This window comes from Acipenser ruthenus, chromosome 22 (assembly GCF_902713425.1).
Source record: "Acipenser ruthenus chromosome 22, fAciRut3.2 maternal haplotype, whole genome shotgun sequence".
NCBI classification, from domain to species: Eukaryota; Metazoa; Chordata; class Actinopteri; order Acipenseriformes; family Acipenseridae; genus Acipenser; species Acipenser ruthenus.
In genome coordinates, this window is record NC_081210.1 from 17841482 (window position 1) to 17863669 (window position 22188).

Genomic DNA, 22188 nt, shown 5'->3' on the forward strand with positions numbered 1-22188 from the left:
TGCTCACTGGGATATCCAAACACTTGGATGTTATTTTGTACCCTTTCCCTAATCTATGGATTTGTATTACTTTATCTCTAACTTCTGTAGAATGCTCTTTGGTCTTCATCTTCCTTCAGATTCACAGCCTGACCAATGATCCTTCAACAGTGGGGTTTTTTATCCAGAAAATGTGACAGCAACTTTAATGGTTCACAGGTGGAGGCCAATGGTAAGGTAATTGTGTTCTCGTTAGGGCAATTTCTTTCATCGGTGTAAACTGGGAGCTTCCACAGCACAGGGGTTGAATACTTATGCAAGCAAGATATTTCAGTTTTTTATTTTTCTTAAATATTTCACAACATAAAACCAGTGTCACCTTACAATAATTGATTTTGAGTTTCAGTGTTTTAAAATAAAATATCAAACAGAACGAAATTTCAATGTACCATTTGTAATTCAGTAATATGAGAGAATTGGTCAGGGGTCTCAAGACTTTTGCAAGGCACTGTGTGTGTGTGTGTGTATATATATATATATATATATATATATATATATTTATTTTTCTTTCCCAGTCAAGTTATACAACGGCAAGGATAGTGATGCTATTCATTTCAATTAGCTGTGTTATGTCACAGGTTCTCTTTAAACCTATTTTTGTTAGTCATTTTTTATTTGATTAGGGTTAGCCATTGTATAATCACATATAATAATGTGTGTCCTAGTGGCACTTCTGAGGCAGATGGATATACCACGACGAGATCTATTGCTTGCACACTTCAGGGTGAGTGTTGTGCTTCGCCTCCTGCCTCACACCCCATCGGAGATGCAGTGTTATCCCATCACAACTGCAGGATTGCCTAATTTAACACCACGAGTTCAAGTGAGACTTACATGACATTTCCATGAGCTCTTTCCGCAGCTCTAACAATGCTGCCACGCCAATGTTGTCCTTTGTCATCACTCTGTTCAGCATGGCTTCTGAACCCTCCGAGTTTGCCATGGCCAGCTGGTTGAACTCAACAGTGTGTTTTTGGATCAAATTAAATCTGTAAAAGTAGTCATTTATTCAGTTTAATACACAGTTATGTTTGATTTGCAGAGTGAAAATAAAAAAAAGCAGATTTTTAAAAATGAGGGCGCTTGTGTCAAAGGTTAAAAAATAAAATACTGTAGACACCAAAGAACTGTTTGCAGTATTCATATGTACGTACTTATCCGATTTGTAAAATATTGCACACCCATCCACATGCTTCCTGTCGGACTCGGACATGGTCCTGGCTCGGGACTTGGGACTGAAGAACCCATCATAGCCTTGCTCCTTGAGCTCCACCAGAAAATAGGTGAAGAACTGCTCTGTTTCAACTTCCTGTAAGAGAACACAGTATTTTAATTGGATATGGGTGTTATTTGGAACCATAACAAGGCACCTCCAGATTATCTGCAAGTGGCATCTTGGGATTTATTATTATTTGCACGACAACAGTAATCAAAAGTGACAGAGATCTGCATCATTTTGTCAGAAACAACAATGCGGCTGTGAAACATTTAATTTTGGAACTTGCGAATCAAACAATATAGTTGTAAGAATGGGTCCGTGTAGTCAAATACTAGTAGATACTAGTAGAACAAACACTTTATTAAGATAACTCTTTAAAAGTGGTTGTTCTAAGCAGGTTTGTCGTTAACAGTTAAGTGAACAATTAATGTTTGTACAAGCTTTTTACCTGAAGACTTATGATGTCTGCATTACAGCTCAAAATTTCCTGCATTATTGATTTCTTTCTGTACTCCCAGTTCAGTGCCCACGATGGACAGTAGCCATACAGCTGTCGGGTAGCATATTTGTCACAAAGTACATTGTAACACATTACAGAAAACAGGGCTGGAAGGAAAAAAAAAATCAGACATTAGACGCAAGCACCAAAAATAAATTCCTGTCATTTATTGCCAAGACTTTTGAACAAAAGCAGATTGGTTCAGACCATCTATTATTTAGATCTAGCGTTGTGCCAAATGATTATTTTGCCATCTAATATTCTAGCAATTAATGCATCAAATAATCGATTTGGAGTGTAGGACTTCCTTTTCATTTATTTACCTTTAATATCAGTATTACACCAGCTATGTCAAACAGTAAAATGGCAAGTATCCTTTATATACTTTTAGGTTGATATTAATGATTTGCATTGCTTAGCAATAACATGCTTCAAAAGCAAACCAACGATATATGCTCATTGTATACTCAACAATACAGAATTTTGCTCTTGGAACGTGCAATTAAGCACTACAGCAATAATTGTGAAAAATGTAATATAAATTAATACAAATACGTACAAAAAAGTGTTCTTTTTTTATCTGTTCTATGTAGCTTTAGCAAAATGCCTAATGTAAATTAATGAAATACAAATTTAAAAATCAAAATGTAGAACCAAGAAATCAAAAACCAAGAGAACAAAAAGCATGTTGTGTATAAAATATCGGATATTGTTTTATACTTTGCTTTTTGCTACAGAGCTAAAACCAAAAAAGTTTGTTCAAAGTTGGTGTGGAGGTAGCCGAGTGCAGAGATATTGTAACTATCACGTTCAAACTTATGGTAAAGTCCTTGTAAACAACTTTTTGTAAACATGGTTTTGCATTTAAAAAAGCCAAACAAAAAGGATCACACTGACAGACATGAATATTCTCATTGAAGTAGAACACGTGCACCTCTTGCATCCCCTGTGTAACCACATGGTTTGTGTGATAAATATTGCTCTTGCTGTGCCATTAACAAGACATGTTCATGTAGTCCTTGACAGACACCCAATTGCATTGCAAATGAAAATTGTATGTGATCTAACTCAAGCTTCCGAATCACTAAGCTCTATAAGCATCACTTGCTAATTACAAAATAAACAGAAAAGACCCGCTGCTTTAATACCTGCAGCCCGTGTTCGGTCAGGTTCTTGCAACACAATCCATGACCTTGAAGGAGGCTGCTCTGTTGGTACTGTTGGAACAGAAAAAAAAGGGGTGGGTGGTTAAACAAAAAAAAAAGAAAGTTGATACGTATTTGAATATTACAATATGCATCCTTCGGTATACTATTACCACGTGAAAAAGACACTTACTTCTTTTCGTGGTACCAGCCAAGTTATCAAGCAAGTAATTCAGTAGCCTTCGCGTTCCATCTGGTTCCTGGTATAGGTTCAAGACTTCTTGTGCAAGTGGGTTTCCTGGAGATACAAAAATACATAAATCTGTTAAATATCATAGTGTTGAGTTCACTGCACAGTGGGATCATCATAATTAAATCATTCTAGCAAATGTATAGATCCCTGGTTTGGAACTAGTTGAAGGGAAAATTAAGTGGATCCATTTATTTTTTTTAAATGCAAGTTCTACATTTAATAATGAATTAAAAAGGATTCAACTGAAATATTTTATTTTCCAAGCTCTTCCATAAATACAAAAAAAGTAAAACATGGGATTAGAAAGAAATTACACCATTTTTAAAAAGTGCAATGCATGAGTACAGACATGTTTTCATATTTTCATTGAAGACACTGAAATACTTCTAGTTTCTTTTAGTTTTTCTAAACAGTACAAAATTCCCTGCAGATTAACGTGTTTAACTGGAGGTCAAACCAGAGTGAATATGGAGCAATACTTTGCCTAAACACATGAATTCCACTTTAAAATGGCTTGGGCAGGACTCTGAGCCAGGCAGTCCCTCTACACAGAGATTCATTTGGCAGTCTGATGCTAGGTGTGCGATATTTAGGCGGTCAAACTGAATTAAGACTGCTGCTCTAAACTCAAACACCAGCCTACCTTTCAACCCCAGTGTTTGTAACTGAAACAGTTTTCCCAGCTCAAAAGGTAGAACCCGTAACAGGTTGTTATTTACAAGCAGTTCCCTTTAAAAAGAACAAAAAAAAAGTACATCAGTAATTTACATAGGATACAACATGCATTACAGGTGTAGTTACTGTGAAAATCTACCATAGGTAAATTTCATGTCATAACCAAACCCCTTTTAGAGTCATCAATTAACTGTATAATGCTGTTTTCAAGGCAGAGGGGTCTCAACTGATCTAAACACTGGCTGATATAAATACTACCAATGTTAAATATTAAATTGGGATAAAACCCAAGAGTTACAAAAATACATTAAGACACTCAAACACTGATGGATTTTTTGGATCTCAGTGTTCCCCATAATAAAAACCATGATGGAATTTATTACTGTATCCACTACTGTAGATCAGTTCAATAGACCCCAAAAGTCTGACAATCCAATATCAGCACTAAGAAATAAAAACTTAATAAATTAACTTGATGAAAATTAAACAAGTTTAATCAAATTTAGACAAGATGTAGTTTACTAAATGCAGCTGTAACTTCAAAAAGGTCACACAACCTTAATATGGCAGCCACATTAGTGCAGATGTCAAAACGTTAAACATGCAGGTTTATAAAACCCTGAAAATACAAAAATCACTAGCACCAATACAAAGTCACTAGCACTAATGGTTTAAGATATTTGTCTTGTATTACACCCACAATCAAACTTGAGCTAGAAAGTCACAGAACACACGTGTACCGAGGATGAAGCCAACATCTCCAAGTGTTCCTATCACCTGGACACCGAAAAGTCACATGACCACAATATGGCAGCCATCTAGTCACAAGTCAAAAAAATGTGGTAGATGTTGCCCAAGAAGTTTCCATAACACTAAAAATTGGAAGTTTATGAGATATTAGCAGAAGAGGGGAGGTGGTGGGTTTGCTTTTATAGGCTCTCCTGAGGGGGATGCTTTAAAAAAAAAAGTTATTTAATTAGTGATGAGCGATTCTCACTTTTACAAGTCAATTCAATTATCGACTATTTGAAAATAATCGCGATGACGATTATCGATTATTCTAATAACATACCCTTGAGCAAGGTACTTTACCTAGATTGCTCCAGTAATAACCCAACTGTATAAATGGGTAATTGTATGTAAAATAATGTGATCTCTGTAAAAATGTGAAATAATGTATAATGTGATATGTTGTAACAATTGTAAGTCGCCCTGGATAAGGGCGTCTGCTAAGAAATAAATAATAATAATAACATAATTCTTAGGGGGGAAAAAAGTCACAAAGGTTTCTGATTAATTTTTTTTTTTTTTTTTTTTTATTTCTCATTAAAAACTACAATAAAACTTAAATAACTTTTTTCAACAGCACTTTCAAACCTACAAAACATACAGTACGCATTATATTGAAGTCTTTACTAAAGCAGCATAACCAATATATAAAACTATATCACTTCACAGAAACTATTTTTAAATCAAGAAAAGCACACACAAACACAATCGGACAAAATTTGCAGAGGGACAGTCTGGACTCTAAACTGTACCTCAGCTTCTGCTATGATAAGCACTCTCGGTCTCCACTGCCTGAAATCTTTTCTTAAGCTCTTTTAAATCCCTAACTCTCTAGGGTTGATAATGCTGCATAACAAATAATACTAATAATAATATTAATAATACTAATATTAATAATAATAATAATACATGGCTGGCAGTAAACGCCTTAAATATAACAGAATACAAGAATGGCAAACAAACAAAATATAAAAACTATTTCAAATAATTGAATATTTTTTTTCAGGTTGCCATTCTTGTATTACTTGTAATTTAATAATGAGTCATTATTAAATTAAACGTAATACAATAGGAAATTAAAACATTTGTTTATTATTAAAAAAACATTTCTTAACCTGCCTGTGTAAAGAAAATAAAGTTTTTATCTATAAACTTACAGCATTTAAAGCACTCTCTCAACTTCTTTCTCTGACAAGTGTTTATAACGAACAGTTCTGACACTACGCTACGCTCCCTGTATGTTTTTGTTTCTGATGCTGTTTTGTATGCATTATGGGAGCTTTAACAGGAGGGCGGGTCTCGCGGTTCCCTTGGACTGCAGATCCCAGAGTGAGAGCAGCTTCAGTGGCTGACTGACGTGAACCGCTGGAATCCAAAGGTGTCTGGGATGCGGAAGAAACTTTTATGATGAGCGACCATAAAGAAGAAGTGAAGTTTTATAGTATAATAAATCGATCAAAATTGCGCAGTTTATTATTCGCTCGAAGTCAGTTTCGGTGTTTAATAAATTGGAAATCAACTGTATTTTAGATTAATCGCTCATCACTACCTTTTAAATTCCAGGCTACTAGCTGAATACGCTTTATAGCCAATATTAAAAAAAATATATGTTTGTTGCCTATGTCCCATAGACATAATTTGACTGAGCTTGTCTTATCCTCAAACTTCCAGGTACAATATTTCAGACAAATGTATACTCCCTGGAGTCCAAGCTGAAAAACAGCACCTATTTCTGGGGGTCTAACCATTGTATTGTATAGGAGACATGCTTCCAAAACATGTTGGTGGAAAAATGAATTTGTAAAACCTTCAGTCCAAATTGCCCTTTTAGTTGCAGAACCTTCAGGCAGATGACATCATTAAATAGGAATGCATTATCACCCCTACAACTGTTAAATGGCCAACTGACTTGACAATCACCATAAATGTATGCATACATAATGAACATTTACCTGAGTGACACCATGTTTCCAAGCTCCGCTGGTAGACTCCTGATCTTATTGGAGGACAGATCCAAGTAGACCAGATTATGGAGTTTGGCAATGTCTGGCGGAATGCAGGCTAGGCAATTGTCACTGATATGCAACGCGGTCAAGTGCGTAAGTGACCACAGTGCAGTGCTTAAACTCCTTACTCTGCCTGCAAAATAAAAGTTGTGTGAAATTAAGTGATTTCATGAAATTAGACATTTTTAAATGTAAATCCGTGAGGTTCAGTAAGAGCCTGTTGGATCAATTTTGCAATTATCAGTGGGAAGGTTTATCATTTTCTTCGATAATGGCTAGATTTATTATGCTTCAATCTTTGTAAAGTAACCCCTGTGCTTTGTAGGAAACTGAATTGCTTCTATAGCATTTTCATACAGCAGATACATTCTGTTCTCAACCACCTTGCCTTGTCCAGTTCCATTTGTTCAGTTGTAAACGCTACCCCTGCAAGCAGTGGTGGATATTGAAAGGGGTTGAAAACCTGCCCACTTTACCGATTATTGAATAGATTTATCAGTTGGTCTCTCTTACTATAACATGGTTTATTGTTTGGTCTATAGCTGGTGAAATTAACTAGCTGTCCTGTCTGTTTTAAACAGTCTCCACATTATCTCCACAATGATACTTCTTGGGTAATGGAGGCAGTGCAACCAGGTACAACCAATTCCTTCCAGTAACAGAGCCATCACGCTTGCTGGTAAACCCCACACTAAGTCCAAATGTTCCATCTTCGATTTCACGCTGCTCGGGCAAATAATCAAGGTTTGTGGAAAACTCAAGGAGTAGCAATAACGATACTTTCCTGAAATCATTTTGTATTTCAGCTAAAGCAGGACCTAGACAAAGAATTCAGTGTTTAATTTAAACAGGACCTAGTCAAATAACTCGTTGTGTAATTTGAATAGGCAGCAGCGTAGCATATTTTTGGATAAGAAATAGGGATGGGCATGTGCAAATGTTTATTCAAGTAATCAATTAGAAAATTGTTTTAAAAAGTAATACAGAATTACTAATTGTATAATCTGTCTTGTATTGCAACAGATATAAATGGTCTGAACAGACTCATTACCATGCTAAGCCTGCCGCTGCAACACCAACATATTGCTAGAAATTAGGCTACGATGTTCATAATTCAGGGGTAGAACATTCCTCAAATATTGACATGTCTGGTCTGGCACGTAGCTCTGAATTTTACACACCCAAGTTGCTGGTGATTCCACACTGATAGATGACTTCCAGACTGCATGTCCTGCTTGTTGGCACGAGACACATGTCTCAAACATCCAATGTTCCCCTGCTGCATGTGGTTGAAATTCAGCGAGTCCAGCTATGCCGATTCTCATGAGATCATTCATGGCGAGAGCATAGTGGGGTTTTTAATCTGTTCATTGCACTAAACTCTGTCACAGGCAGAAGTGCTTTGAGACAGAGCCAACAAAATTTCAACTAACAAGAATATTTGTAATATTCTCTGGCTTGTTTCCGAGCAGGTAGCTATATACAGTAAGCATATTGCAAGTATTCTCCTTCATTTTATTTACAGTTCATTTTACAGCAATCCACTCACTGCGCATGTTTTTTTCTTCATCACTTAATTTGCTCAAAGTCCAATTAGTTCTTAAACTTCATTATTTCCAAACGAGCTTGTGCATCCATAATAGGCTAGGGGTGTAACGAAGGGTACATTTTGACCTTCGAAGGTTCGGAACACATTACCGAAGGAAGGTTCGACCCTTCAGTGGTACTAATTTGCTGTTGATGAAATCACAACTATTAGTTTATATTTGATTGAATGTTATTCTTACAGCTAATCCATGTAAATGGAATAAAATATTTACATGTAGTTAAATACGTTATATAAAACAGTAATCATGTTCTTATTTAAATAAAAATACAAGTTGTTTATGTACACGTAATTGATGCTGCTTGCGATATATACTGTAAGTTTGCATTGCAGCAGCACCCTATTGCGGCCAATTAAAAGAACTGCAGCTGGCTTAGGCAAAACAAAGCTATATTTAATAGTCACCGTTCCAAACAGGTTATCTATCAGTCACATTTTAAAAAAATCTGGAATCAGCCATTCTTTTTCTAATTTTCTCCCCAATTTGGTAAGCCCAACTAATGTTTTTTCAACCCGGCTCACCGCTGCCACCAACGCGCTGACTCAAGAGAAACAAAGACGGACACACATGTCCTCCGAAACGTGTGCCGTTAGCCATCCGCTACTTTTCGCTCTGCAGGCCTGCCATGCAGCCACCTCAGAGCTACAGCGGAGGAGGTCCACGCAGCTCTGGGCAACAGGTAGGCCCGGAGGTGCCCGGCCTGTCTACAGGGGTTGCTGGTGTGAGGTGAGCCGACCTAAACATTTAGCACTGCACAAAAGATTCTGACACAAACCTTGAGCATAAGTCACCTGTACAATTAGGGTGTACAAGCACCAACACACAGCAAGCAAGTCATTCTTCTGTATCAGCAAACCTTTACTTTACAAATGTCCCCTGTCCCCCACCCCCCATCATGGAGTTCCTTAAAGAAACACAGACAAAAGTAACCCTTCAAATAGAAGACATAACTGTTCATGGTCCAGGGCTCTACAAGGGAGAAGTGCCCCAGAAGAGTGCTCATCCAAATTCTTACCACTGATCTCTAACTCTGCCCAGTATGATTTCTTCCCATTGGTTGCTTCCTCAGTTGACATTATTGTGTACATCCGCCGTGGATCAGGCGGATCATATTTTTCCTTTGGCATTCCTGTGATACTACAAACAAAATACAAGACAAGATTAACATCAAAGAAAGGATACACACACACACACACACACACACAGGTAGAGGACAAAAAAAATGGAAACACCTCGGTAAATGAGGGACACAAAGTATACTGAAAGCAAGGGCTTCCACACAGGTGTGGCTCATGCGTTAAGCAAATAACATCCCAGCATGCTTGCTTAGGGTCACGTATAAAAATGCTGGACAGGCCTGGTTGCCTATAATTATGGCTAGCATGGCTGCAAGAGGAGACCTCAGTGACTTTGAAAGAGGGGTGATTGTTGGGGCACTTGGCAGGAGCTTCAGTGACCAAGACAGCTCAACTTGCTGATGTTTCACAAGCAACGGTGTCTAAGGTGATGTCGGCATGGAACTCCGAGGGAAGGACATCATCAGCAAAGGGCAACAGAGGGCGGAAGCGCATACTCCAGGATATCCATGCATTAATTCAAAGTGCAAGGCAAAACAGGCGAGCAACTGCAGATCAAATGACTGCAAATTTCAACCTGGGGCGTGAGCAGCCAGTTTCATCAAAAACGGTCCGCTGAGAACTCCACAGAGCGTGATACCATAGTGGCCCAACGCCCTATTAAGTGACTTTACATTGGTGTTTCCATTTTTTTGTCCACTACCTCTGCGTGTGTAATAATATTTGTGTAAAATATATATTTTTTTATATGTATTCGGATGCAAAAATCAGAAGTTCGTATTCACTAGAAATGACAAAAAGACCTTGCACTTATTTACTAACTGACCAGAAGTTGCGCTAGTTACAAAAACGGCAAATGAAAAAGAGCTTCCTGTGATATGTGAGATTAAATACATTTAAAAAAATAAATTTTATATATATATATATATATATATATATATATATATATATATATATATATATTCTCTACAATGTGTAATGCTGTGCAGCAGTCTGCCCTTTGCAATTCCCTTTTCTACGTCATGCAACAAATGTGCACATGTTTGGTTTCAGAACTGGTGAATTTCAATGGTAACTATTACAGAGTTCTAACATCCAGATATGTGTAACTGCTGAGCACTGGCATAGTCAGGACATTTTTCAACAAATATCTCTAGAAACCTTCCTAGAGATTGGCCAAAAGTTTTGCAGCACCTAGAATTTTACGATTGACACCATTAAATTTAAAAAACAAAACAATATATGAACATGATTTAGATATTTTATTTACCATCATGTAATCAAAGAAAATAATAAATGCTATCACAGAAGTCTACTGGAAGCCATATTATAGTGCAGTATTTAATTTTAGATTTCAAAACGTCACATTTTTCCGTTGTCAGTTTTTCTTTAAGTATATGGAAAACACAGCAGCTCGAGCCTTTATGTAAAAGTTTGACAGCAAAAAGTAAACAAACCAGAATGTGCACGAGCACGCATAGTGATCTCTATGGAAGGCCATCTAGGACAAAAACGCGTTGCGCTGCATTAGAGCGTGTCAGAATCTCATAGGACAGGAAAAAAGGTAGCACGTCATTCTGAAATGCCTCGCTTAAACTGCCCAACTTCCTGAAAATGTTGTGTAGTGATTTTCATATAGATTGTGTATATTATCAAGTCTCAAAGTTAATGTATATTTGGTAGCATGTTGCTACCCAAAACTCTTTAAATTTGCTACTAGTTTTTTATGCAGTAGCATTTTTCTGATACCTTACGCTGCAGTATATGACCGACCCTGAGTGAACACGTACAGAATTACTGTTATTAGTGTATTTTTTTTTTTTTACGTACATTATTAGTATCTTTCATAAAGCGGGTAACCGTTGCTAATAGCTTGTCCCGCCCCATGTAGATACACACGAGGCCCACAATGCAAATCGTATTGGAAAGTAGAGTACAAATACCTACAGTACAGAACAAAGTGGATACAGTTTAAAAAGGTATAAAGGTTATTTTATAGACCAAAAGTAAACTGTGAAAAACATTACAATTTTATAAGATAACAAGCAATGACCTAATAGGATATTAAGTTTATTCAGTGTCTACAAAATGCTAATTTAAATGGAGATTATTTTGTTATAATGTTAACCCTGATTTCACCCACGCTAAAAATGAACACATAATAGGTAGATAATTACTTTATTACAACTGACAAACAACAACACACACCACAAAAAACAGAAGCAAATAGCTAGCTAATGTTACCATGATCCAAGTAACAGCTTCCTTGTTTTGTCAGTACGAATAATGAAATACAATCTTGAGGTGCATTCATTATCTGTTTTCTTTTTACAATAGATTATCACTACCTTGCGTACTTCTCCTGTTTAACTAGTGAAACGTGTGCTTTAACACAATGTTATACATACACACATGACTAACTAGTGTCACTGTTTAATAAAACAAACCCAACGTATTCTTTTTTTAAAACCTTGGTTGATCCCTTATTCTGTTATTACTTCTTAGTTAATGTCTGCAAAATTGTACAGCATTTAAAAATCCAGTGAAAAGGCAGGGTACGAGCATACATATTTATGAACAAACCAGTTAGTAACACATTGCATGAAACTTAAATGTAGCTGTACCGTGGTGGAATTAGCTTTCGCTTTCAAAACAGCTTGGTTGTGGTTGTAACCTTATAATTTATAAGGTCATACAATGCAGGATTCTATGATATTGTGGCACACGATACCTTTTTTTTCTTTTTTTTTTTTAAATCGCTTTCATTAAAAGGTGTGCATAATTTGTTAAGTTACCGAAACCTCAGTCAACAACTGAAGACAGATAAGGATAATTTCGTACCACTTAAATTTGCACAGATAAAACATAACCTAGTTAACCGTACTGATGGCATATCAGATGCTTAGATGACAGATCTGGTTGCATTCTTCTAGAACTTAAGGAAAAAACTAAATATTTTTTAGACAAGGAATTGCATTAGTTCCATCACTTAGTTGAACACAAGGTGGTTTCAATAAATACTATCCGATTTAAATACAGGCCTACTATTATTTTATTATTTATTTCTTAGCAGACGCCCTTATCCAGGGTGACTTACAATTGTTACAAGATATCACATTACTTTTACATACAATTACCCATTTATACAGTTGGGTTTTTACTGGTGCAATTTAGGTAAAGTACCTGGGATTGAACCCACGACCCTCCGGTCAAGAGTCCAGAGCCCTAACCACTACTCCACACTGTTGCCTATGTGATAGTTTGGGTTAGGTTTTTATATAGTTATTAGTCGAATAAACCGCTACCAAATAAGACCATTTTGCTACCTACTTTCCATGCAGGTAGCAAATCCTCCATACTGCCTTAAAGTTAACTTCTAGCCCCGATATTATATATTTTTTCTTCCGACTTGCGATGTGGAATGTAATAAACGAGATGCAAAAAACAGTGAGTTTTTTTCACATTAGTTTTATGAAGCCATTTCCACGTTTGTTTTATTGGAATTGTTTAAAGTTTAAATTTCAGTTTTTGTTTGCTTGCTCAGCTACAAAAAACGCAGAAGTAAACCTTGTGTTATTACTTTATGAAAACATGTCTATGGCCACTGTTCACTGAGAAGAAACAGCAATGGCAAGGAATGAAAAAATAAATAAAATAAAATGCAGTGTCAACATTATGTACTATTTATTTCTGGAATAAACAAAACAACGTTCAACTTTAACTGTTATTTGGCATCCTTTGTTTTGTAGTTACTTCACTGGGGTAAAGTAAGTTCTACACAGCTTATTCTTTACTCCTGGGATATTTTTCTATTTAAACGTGTTACATAGTGTAAGGTCTTGCTGTAAAATAAAGGCACACACACAGGGGCCACGCCCCCTGCTATGCTGTCTCTGCCTGCGTTCAGAGCAATATAATGGCTTTTATTACTTTTTGAAAAATGAAAATATTTCCAAATGAATATTTAAATTATCAGCAAATGTCAGAACATGGAAATCCTGTGTTCGTCCCAGCATGTATATCTATCTATATCTATCTATGTATCTATTAGTGTAACGTGGTTGGCAGGTAGAAAACAATCTTCACAAAGATTGTTTAAATAAACAGAACTTTATTTGCTAAATAAATATGGTTTACAAAAAAAAAAAAAAAAAAACACAACACATTATATCCCTCAACTAACAGGACAGCTAAGCCATTTCCCTGCAAACACACTTCGCAAAACCACATTTTCACATACCATTGTCTCCTACTCCTCAACCCCTAAATCTGTTACAAACAGGCTTTAAATAGCTTACCTAGGCTAGATAAGATTATGGTTACAATTGGCAATTCAGGTCCACACCCGTCCTGGAGACCAGTGACCTCTAGTGGTCAACATGTTGGTACTGCAGCCAAAGTACCATAAATGCTGTATACAGATCCTGAATAAGAAAAAATAAATAAATGCTCTTTTTAACTGAAGGCTAATATATTTACCTTCTGCCACTCTTCCATGCACTTTACCACAAATACAAATAAATATCTTTATCTATGTATGACCATAACACAGGTAAAAAGAATCCAGCATCTTTCTAAGAGCCCAGCTGGCCTCGTCTCTATAACCAGAGATAAAGTTTGATGCCCCTGTTCTTTTGGGTCAAACTTATTTATAATTGCACTGCACCTTCAAAATTGTATCATGATGAGAAAGGGAATGAGGCTAGCTCGGTAACTACACTGATAAAGTCTGAGGCCCACTGCACAACCAAGAGTGACTCCTTAATTCCCAGGAGCTGGTCTGAATTCAAACTATTGTGAAGGAGCTTCAAGCCCAGGTGCTGGTCTGAATTCAGACTATTGTAAAGGAGCTTCAAGGTCAGGAAAGAGTTTTGCTTTGTGCTGAGTTTGCTTTCATCAGTCAGAGAAAGGAAGAAGAGCGGATAACAACTTAAACTGCCGGCTGAAAATAACATCAAGAAAAAGAACCCGGAATGACTCAAATTAACAGAAGAAAACTCAAATAGTGTTCAAAAGGACTTAAAAAGAGCTCCATTAACTGGATTGCCATTGAAGAAAAGGTAGTATTCAAGAATGAATGGACAAAATTGGCCTACATGGAATCAATTTTACTGGAAGAATATCTGCTCTTATTATACAAAGCCTGAAAGAAGGGACACCGCCCTGCCGAGTCCTCACACGCTGTATCAGTGCTGCAATCTGAATGAAGTATTTTCTCCAATTAAACTAAAGAACAGAGAACTACAGAATCTATACTTGGGGACTGAAATAAATGTACATTTGCAGAAAGGTTGACCTTGAAAAGTAAAAGGGGGGTGTCACTTTGTTTTCTAACAAAAAGGGGCTAGTTTAACATTTGAGGAGTGTAATGTAATAACTAAAACAGAACAGCGAGCTACTGAATTGCATCAGGTGCTTGATTTATTATTAATTTATTTATTTCATATATACTCAAGTTATCCTGCTTGCATATTTATATCATGCCTGCTGACTTAAGAGTGTTTAGTTCTTATAGAAAGACAAATTAGACAGTTAAATGTATGCTAACATTTTGTGTTGGACGATAATGAAAGTCTGTTATCGAACAAATAAAACATAACATTTCTTGTAATGTGTCTTGTTATTGCTAACTAGTAAAAGAAAAGTTACAGGCGACACAATAAAAAAAAGGTGCTTAAAAAAATGGTTTTCCAGTTCATAAATTGAGATAAAAATTATATATATATATATATATAATTCTGCTGTTGAACAGTTTCAGCAGAAAAAAATAAAGTAGGGTTGGAACCTTTATAAAATAATGATCAAGTAATACTTACTGTATTACTTGCACAATGCAGGTACCCTGGTGTATCTTTTTAGCATTTATTCCCCTGGTCCCACCCGATGTTGAAAAAAAAAAAAAAAATGCAAATTCTCCAAAACTAAACAAAATACTTCACACTGGGTGAACATCTTTTTGCAAACTGTAGATAAACGAGAGGTTTCTCTGTTTGTCTTTCTATCTTTCTGAAACCGGTTTCTTGGAAACTGTACAGGTGCCTGCCTGTGACCTATGCTGTGACCTTTCAGTCCTGTAGCCTACTCAGAAACAACCATTTACAATCTCAATGTCTCACTATTATTGAATATATATATATACACCCACAGAGTAATAGGAATACAGTATATATTCAATGCTGTCCGTTTACGTTACATGACGGGTGTGAAAGCCTCCACAAGATGTACAGCATTGTAAAAAATCAATGTTAAGCTTGCTTGAATTCAAAGTGCTTGCTGTGAAAGTACATTTATGCCTCATGCAGACAGTTCAGTGCCGCTTACTGCTTCAATGCAGAGCTACTGTTACCCACAAACCTACCATATTGGGTAACGGACGATGATACATTTATATTTTTTCAACTCAATAAAACACTATATAAACACTAGATATGCAAAAACGTTACATAATCTATTTTTGTTCCAGCACTACTAGCTTGCACATGTAAGTTATATCTTCTCTGAAGCAGAGATATTACCTGACCGATTGCTTACTGAGATTAATGTGCTGATTTTTTTCATATTAACCTTCTTTTCTACCATTTTTTTTACAAACATTTGATAACATTTCTAAAAGATATAACTGTGTTTCCTTTGCAATCTTCAACACGGTTGGGAGTAGTTTGTAACCAAGAGTGCTAGCTGAAGTAAACCATCAACACACGTTAATTATCTTTAACTGGGTATATTATCTTCTGCCAGCATTTACCAATCTACCTACCTACCTATCTATATTATTGACCCATTCTCAAGCGATATGGAACAGATATGTCCAGATTTAAAACAATGTGAAAGTTAATTTCTACTGGAAATCACATGTAATGGACTTCTGAGAAAATGACAGAATACAGAGACAATGTAGAGACATGTCAAGACACTGTCTTAAGCATGATTCGCACTGGACTAAAAAAAAAAAAAAAGTGGTCCTCAGAGTTGGTCAAAAGCAGGTTGCTGATTTTTTTGATTGTTAAAAAAAGAAAAACACAACTGATTTACTTGATAATCAGTTTTTTTTAATTATGGAATTTTTTATAGTACTGTAGTTGTAGCTCTACAGTACCTCCAAACTGTAAATTTAAGGATGTTGGAAATGGTGGTTTGTGAATAGTTACATACCAAACTAAATTACTCAATCTTAAATGAATACATAAATAAAGCAACTTATTTATCATTGTGGCATCCTCTAAACGTGAACTACAAGAATTTAGCGATGGAGTACACCAAAGAAAAAAAACCCTCACTCATCCCAGTCATTCTTTTCTTTTGCTTTTCTTTCTTTGATTTCCTCTTTCTGTGTCAGTCCAAACACACGCAGTTGTTACTTACGACTGCTTTGCTTTTTATAAAGTTCCTGATTGCACCACTAAATAAACCTGGTTTCAGCGGGTCTTAACACAGAGCTCAATTGTCTATTTGGGAACCCATTGCACTTTCATCAGAATCGCTTCAGGGAATATGTTAATGATGAGGCAGGCGCTCTATAATGGGGCAAGACAAGGCAAGTCTTCAGAATACCATTTCAGTGCAGTATTTTTTATTTTTTTTCCCCACTTATGCATCACAGAACTGGGGGCAAGCGCTGTTTGTACTTGCATTTGCGCTGTGATCAGAATACAGCCCTCACAGTTTTAGTTACAGACAGTAAGAGTTTAAGATGTTTGTGTTAAAAGATTTTTAAAAACACATGTCTTTTCCTTGAGAAACTATATAAAATAGGTAGTAAATGAAACAATGATTTTAAAATCAATGATTTAAAAAAAATCAAGTGATTTAAAACCAGTGATTTAAACCAACTTGATTTAAAATTGGCCAACCCTGGGTTGTATCTTTGTAAATGCAGCTTTATTTTTTCCTCAAATTGAGGGTGGGAAATTTGGGCTGCATCTTAATTTGAAGGAATGTAGTATATGGTTTATTGTGAAGGCTGGTATTGCTTTGAGGCGAATACCCTGGAAATGCTACATCTGTTCTAACATAACACTGACACAGTCGATTTGCACGAGAGTAAAAAAAGACACGATGCTTGAGTTTGTCCCGTTTTAAAAAAAATAAATAAAAATGTGAGAAAACCTCTGAGAAAATGATCTGGGATAAAATGAATGGACGATTTGCACGTGACTAAATTTCACCGTGTTGGTAAAAATTCAGAAACCACCTGTTTATGTGGTGATTTTTAGTCCAGTGCGAAAATCGGGATTTAAAAAGGAGAAACCAGTCACATTACCTTAGACATGGCAGCCAGTCAATACGATGGTCACTAACACATTTAACTTGTACAATACCCACTATCGAACTTAATAAAGGAATATAGCTGTTTACAGAGTATAGAGTTCTTCAAGCATTACAGTTGGTCTGTCATACAGAAACCAAAAAGTCACAGGTCAAAGTTAAGGGTAACATTAGATTTTACCCAAGGAGTTTCCATAAGACTGGAAACATGAAGTTTCAAATTTTTCTGTGATATTAGCAGTTTGCAGAGGCAGATTTGCAAATGAATATAAACTACTCACAGGAACGCTTAATAATGATTGATGCCAGAATGCACAGCTGGTTAATTTATCAATTACCCTGTTTAAATGCACCAGATTCAAGCTACCCGTTTGAGGAATCGTTTCCCAAATCCTTTATATATTGTGCATGTAAACCATTTGAGCTGGAACCAGGTTATCGTGTTTCATCGGATTCAGCAGAAGTACATAGAATCAGAATCATATTAGATTCATCCAAAATTAAGTTTGGCATGTACTGTAAACTTTTATTTTTATTATTTTTTTTATTTAAAACAATCCATTCCCATGTAGTACATGGGGACTTGACCTATAATACTGTAAACTCCCAAATCCTCAGATTAAATCTGACAGAATGAACTTGTAAGCTATTTGCAAAACTCTGAAAACTAAAGCAAAACACCAGCATCCCCTCTTCAAAATATGCAATGCGTGACAGTATTTTGCGGAAATTTGTTTTTTTGGAATCTTTAAAAACACCCAACAGTTATGTTTCTAGTATGTATTGTCTTCATTCAGAATATGGGCACGTTAGAAAAATGGTTTACAAGCTCTTGTTATTCATTAAAAAAAATGCAATGCGTTTCTTGGACCCCATTCACACTACTGGGCCGCCCCATATTTAGGTCTGCAACCTCGTTCACATTTGTGGTTTCAAGGCGCCTTTGCGCATTCACATGTGACTAAAAAGCAGGCCTAAAATGTGGCAAACTGCTTGGTTTTCTTTATGGAACGATAGCCCACACTCAGAATGGAAGAGCTACCGGGATACACAGTAATCCTTTTGTAGCAGATGTTTCTTATTAATATTTTTTTTTCAATGCAGCACAGTAGCAATTTTATGGTATATATAAAAAAAAAACACCAGTGTGACTATTTTGATTTACTGTTATGGTGTGTAACAGGGTGACGGTCCGAGCTTACCCCCGCCCACAATCACATTATTCTCTCAAGAACACAGAGGGATTTAGAATGCGTGAAACAGCTACTTGCTAGCGTTGACAGTATAAATATTTATTTTTGTAATGGATACTTCACTCAGATTGCAAATGACTATCAGGCTGCACACAATGACTGACATTCACAAGGCAAACTCACCACTGACCACCTAATAGTACTACTGCTCACTCCTAAGGAAAGACATGAAAATAATGTTAAATACATTGCGTGTGTTTCTTTTAATTTAATCTGCATGAATACCGTCTGTTTACAAACACGATCGTTAAACTAGTCTATCGTTTACTCGTCATTATCATTGTTATTATTATTCTCTAGTCCCTAACCATTACCAGTAAAGACTGAACATTAGCATTACCCCTTCTCTTGGAAGATAACCGAACATATGGCTAACAATTGAAATACAGTGAGGATCTCACCCTCACATGGTACATCAACTATCTTAATATTGGTGGAGAACAGTATTTTGTGTAAAAGCAAGCAGCTAAAAGAAACGAACAGCATTTTAATGTAAAGACCCACACTTCTGTAGCTATGTATATCGTTGAGTACAAACTAAACAATGCCAGCACCATTATTGAGATCCACAATCCTAAACAGGAAGAAAATGTAATTGTGACAAATTAAGCATAATTATGAATGCACTGCAGCTTGTATATTATGTAAAAGAAACAATCTGAATGTTGAATGGGCTGTTTTTTCTTTTTTGGAGCGTTCACATATGAGAAAAGGAGGCCCTGAGGCATCTCAAATCACAAGTGTGAACAGGGTCTTGGTGTAGCCAAACACGGAAAACAATTTCAAGCAACTGTAATGTTGCTTTTCATACAGGACCTACTGCAAGTCACTCATGCTGGCTTTTCTCAAAGGAATTATTTATATCTGATTACAGTACTTTGAATACATTAAGAGACTTTCACACTTCTTTAAGAATTCAATTGATACCTGTTAAGGCATTTGTGTATCTCAATCAGAAGTGAGAAACGTGTCAATAATAAAAATGATTTATGTTTTTTTTTCTGTGAAAAAAGTTGCAGTTAAAAAGAAAGTGTGATTGAACTCTGTCCAAAATCTAATTCTCAGGTGTCATTTACGCAGCAGAGTTAACTCCCTCCCAGCACACACCTGCATGTGCTACAGGACCCAATTTGACCACCTGTGTGTGTGTGTATTCTAGACATTTTTTTGTAAATTACATTACTAATGCCAACTAAGTAATTAAAATAAAACTGCACTCCTCCCTAAATTAGTAAAACATATTTAATGAAACACAAAATCAACTCAAAACAAGGCAGATTTTACATTTTTCCCAATAAACACAAAATAAATGTTTGTTTTAAAACAGTGCCGTTTCTAACATACCTTCTTTATAACCCACAATAACGCTCACAGGCCAACCGGGTTAAAAGAGGCTTTAGGTATATTTAAAAAATAAAACAGGTACCGAGGCGTTTAATCAACCAGGCCCGTTAAATGCTCTGTTCATCCCCTATGGTTGCATGAACACGTCCTAATGGTAAACATACAGACTCAGGTGAGATTCACACACTGTCATAAGTGTGATCAGCTCGAAGGAGATTAGCAGACTGCACGAATTTCTGGCACCTGATCATTTCAATATATCTTAAGAGTGCACAACTAGTGTGAGTTTGTCAACATAAAATTAAATATTAATTAAAGTTAAATATTTATTAAAGTGTCAGTTTATACTTTATTGGACATTCTATTCTCCAACCTACTTGTCTGCTTAAGGTAAAAATGATATTTTAGGTAAAAAGGATATTGGGTAAAAGGATATTGCAGGGGAAAAACAGAAATGTGTCTGTGTGAGAACTAAAGTCTTGGTAGTCCTTCTACACAAGTGGTCTTCAAAAAATATTCATTATAGTAAAATAAATAAACACACTGCAAAAGTCAAGATCTCTTTATAGCGACAAAGCTTAACACTGAGAAACTGAAACAGCTGGAAGCATGTGCTTGCCAGCACTGTATAAGATGTGGCCAAATCATTACTTAAATATGTTCTTGTTCTTGACTCCTGACTGTTGATATGCAGCCCCATTGCATACTGTATCCACAGCAATATAGAAGGCATTGTGTACTCTGCACACTACCTTTCACTTGCTCAGTGTTAAAGCTGCAGTGTCCCGCAATCAGTCAGTTTTACACCATTTCATTCTCAATTCAAAAACATTCACCAAAGGTAGTTTCAAAATCAGGATACCCTTGAAACCTACTTTCCCCAGATCCTGATATCGCTTGGGGAATGGAATGAACTTGAAGGTCAGCACTTTTACTTGGTTAATCTAGGAGACTATGCAAGCCTATGAGACAGGAAATTTGTGGTAAGTGAATTCATATTACAGGTAGTAATTTACAGTAAGTGACCGCTACATTTTGGCAGGACCTTGTAGAAAATGTGTACCATCAGGAAATTCATCTAACCCAAGTTTGTTTTAACGACAACTGACTGTATGCTTATTAAAATGTACAATAAAAAGTGTGTCTTAAATATGTGGACGTTGACCTTTTCACATGCAAAAACACTTGGCAACCAAATGGAACATAGTACAGTAGCCTATGTTCCTTAGAATATAAGTGGTGATTAAGTCCCTTTACCCTAGTGTTCTGGAGGGGAAAAAATAAAATAAACAAAGTACAGTAATAAGTAGGTCCAATACCTTGTTTATTTTTATAAATATTAAACCTGTTACACTGTGAAAATGATAAATACATTTCGTCTCACAATCTTTCTGTATACAGTGGTTGGTAGTGGTTAGGGCTCTGGACTCTTGACCAGAGGGTTGTGGGTTCAATCCCCGATGGGGGAAACTGCTGCTGTACCCTTGAGCAAGGTACTTTACCTAGATTGCTCCAGTAAAAACCCAACTGTATAAATGGGTAACTGTATGTAAAAAATAAAGTGATCTGTATAATGTGAAACAATGTGATGTCTTGTAACAATTGTAAGTCGCCCTGGATAAGGGCGTCCGCTAAGAAATAAATAATAATACAAAAATAAATTGCCAACACATTACTTCAATAAATAAAAATTGCATTGTGCATTTAAAAGAATGCACAAAAACAGGCTCCATCTCTCAAAATAATTTTAAAAAGAATGCCAATCCAAAAAGTGCTGTTATCAAAGTCCTGTAGATTGGACACATTCACTTTGAAATCGTCTGTCCTTCAGGCATTGATTCTACAAGTCAACACAGGCTGCGCATTAGTGCTAGCTGTAGCCTACATGAAAAACGTTGTATTTTTGCATTAGATTTTTTTTTAAATAATGTACTGTAGGAGGTAATAAGCAGGGCACTGTAAATAATGCAGTAATCCAATAGTGCTGGAAGCACATGCATTGTACACGCATATACACT

At 36.1% G+C, this 22188-nt stretch overlaps 1 protein-coding gene across 2 annotated transcripts in view; it reads right to left on the reverse strand.

The window, feature by feature from the left end:
- LOC117431089 (CCR4-NOT transcription complex subunit 6) overlaps positions 1–22188 on the reverse strand; it is a 34298-nt gene that overhangs the window by 6866 nt on the left and 5244 nt on the right. For both annotated transcript variants that reach the window (XM_058996043.1, XM_034051717.3), the window contains exons 2-9: positions 9248–9369; positions 6572–6758; positions 3799–3884; positions 3096–3200; positions 2906–2974; positions 1707–1864; positions 1194–1348; positions 874–1028 (exon numbers count right to left, since the gene is read on the reverse strand). In XM_058996043.1, the coding sequence (XP_058852026.1) occupies positions 874–1028; positions 1194–1348; positions 1707–1864; positions 2906–2974; positions 3096–3200; positions 3799–3884; positions 6572–6758; positions 9248–9359 (1027 nt within the window). In that variant the 5' untranslated portion in view covers positions 9360–9369. The remainder of the gene's footprint in view (positions 1–873; positions 1029–1193; positions 1349–1706; positions 1865–2905; positions 2975–3095; positions 3201–3798; positions 3885–6571; positions 6759–9247; positions 9370–22188) is intronic.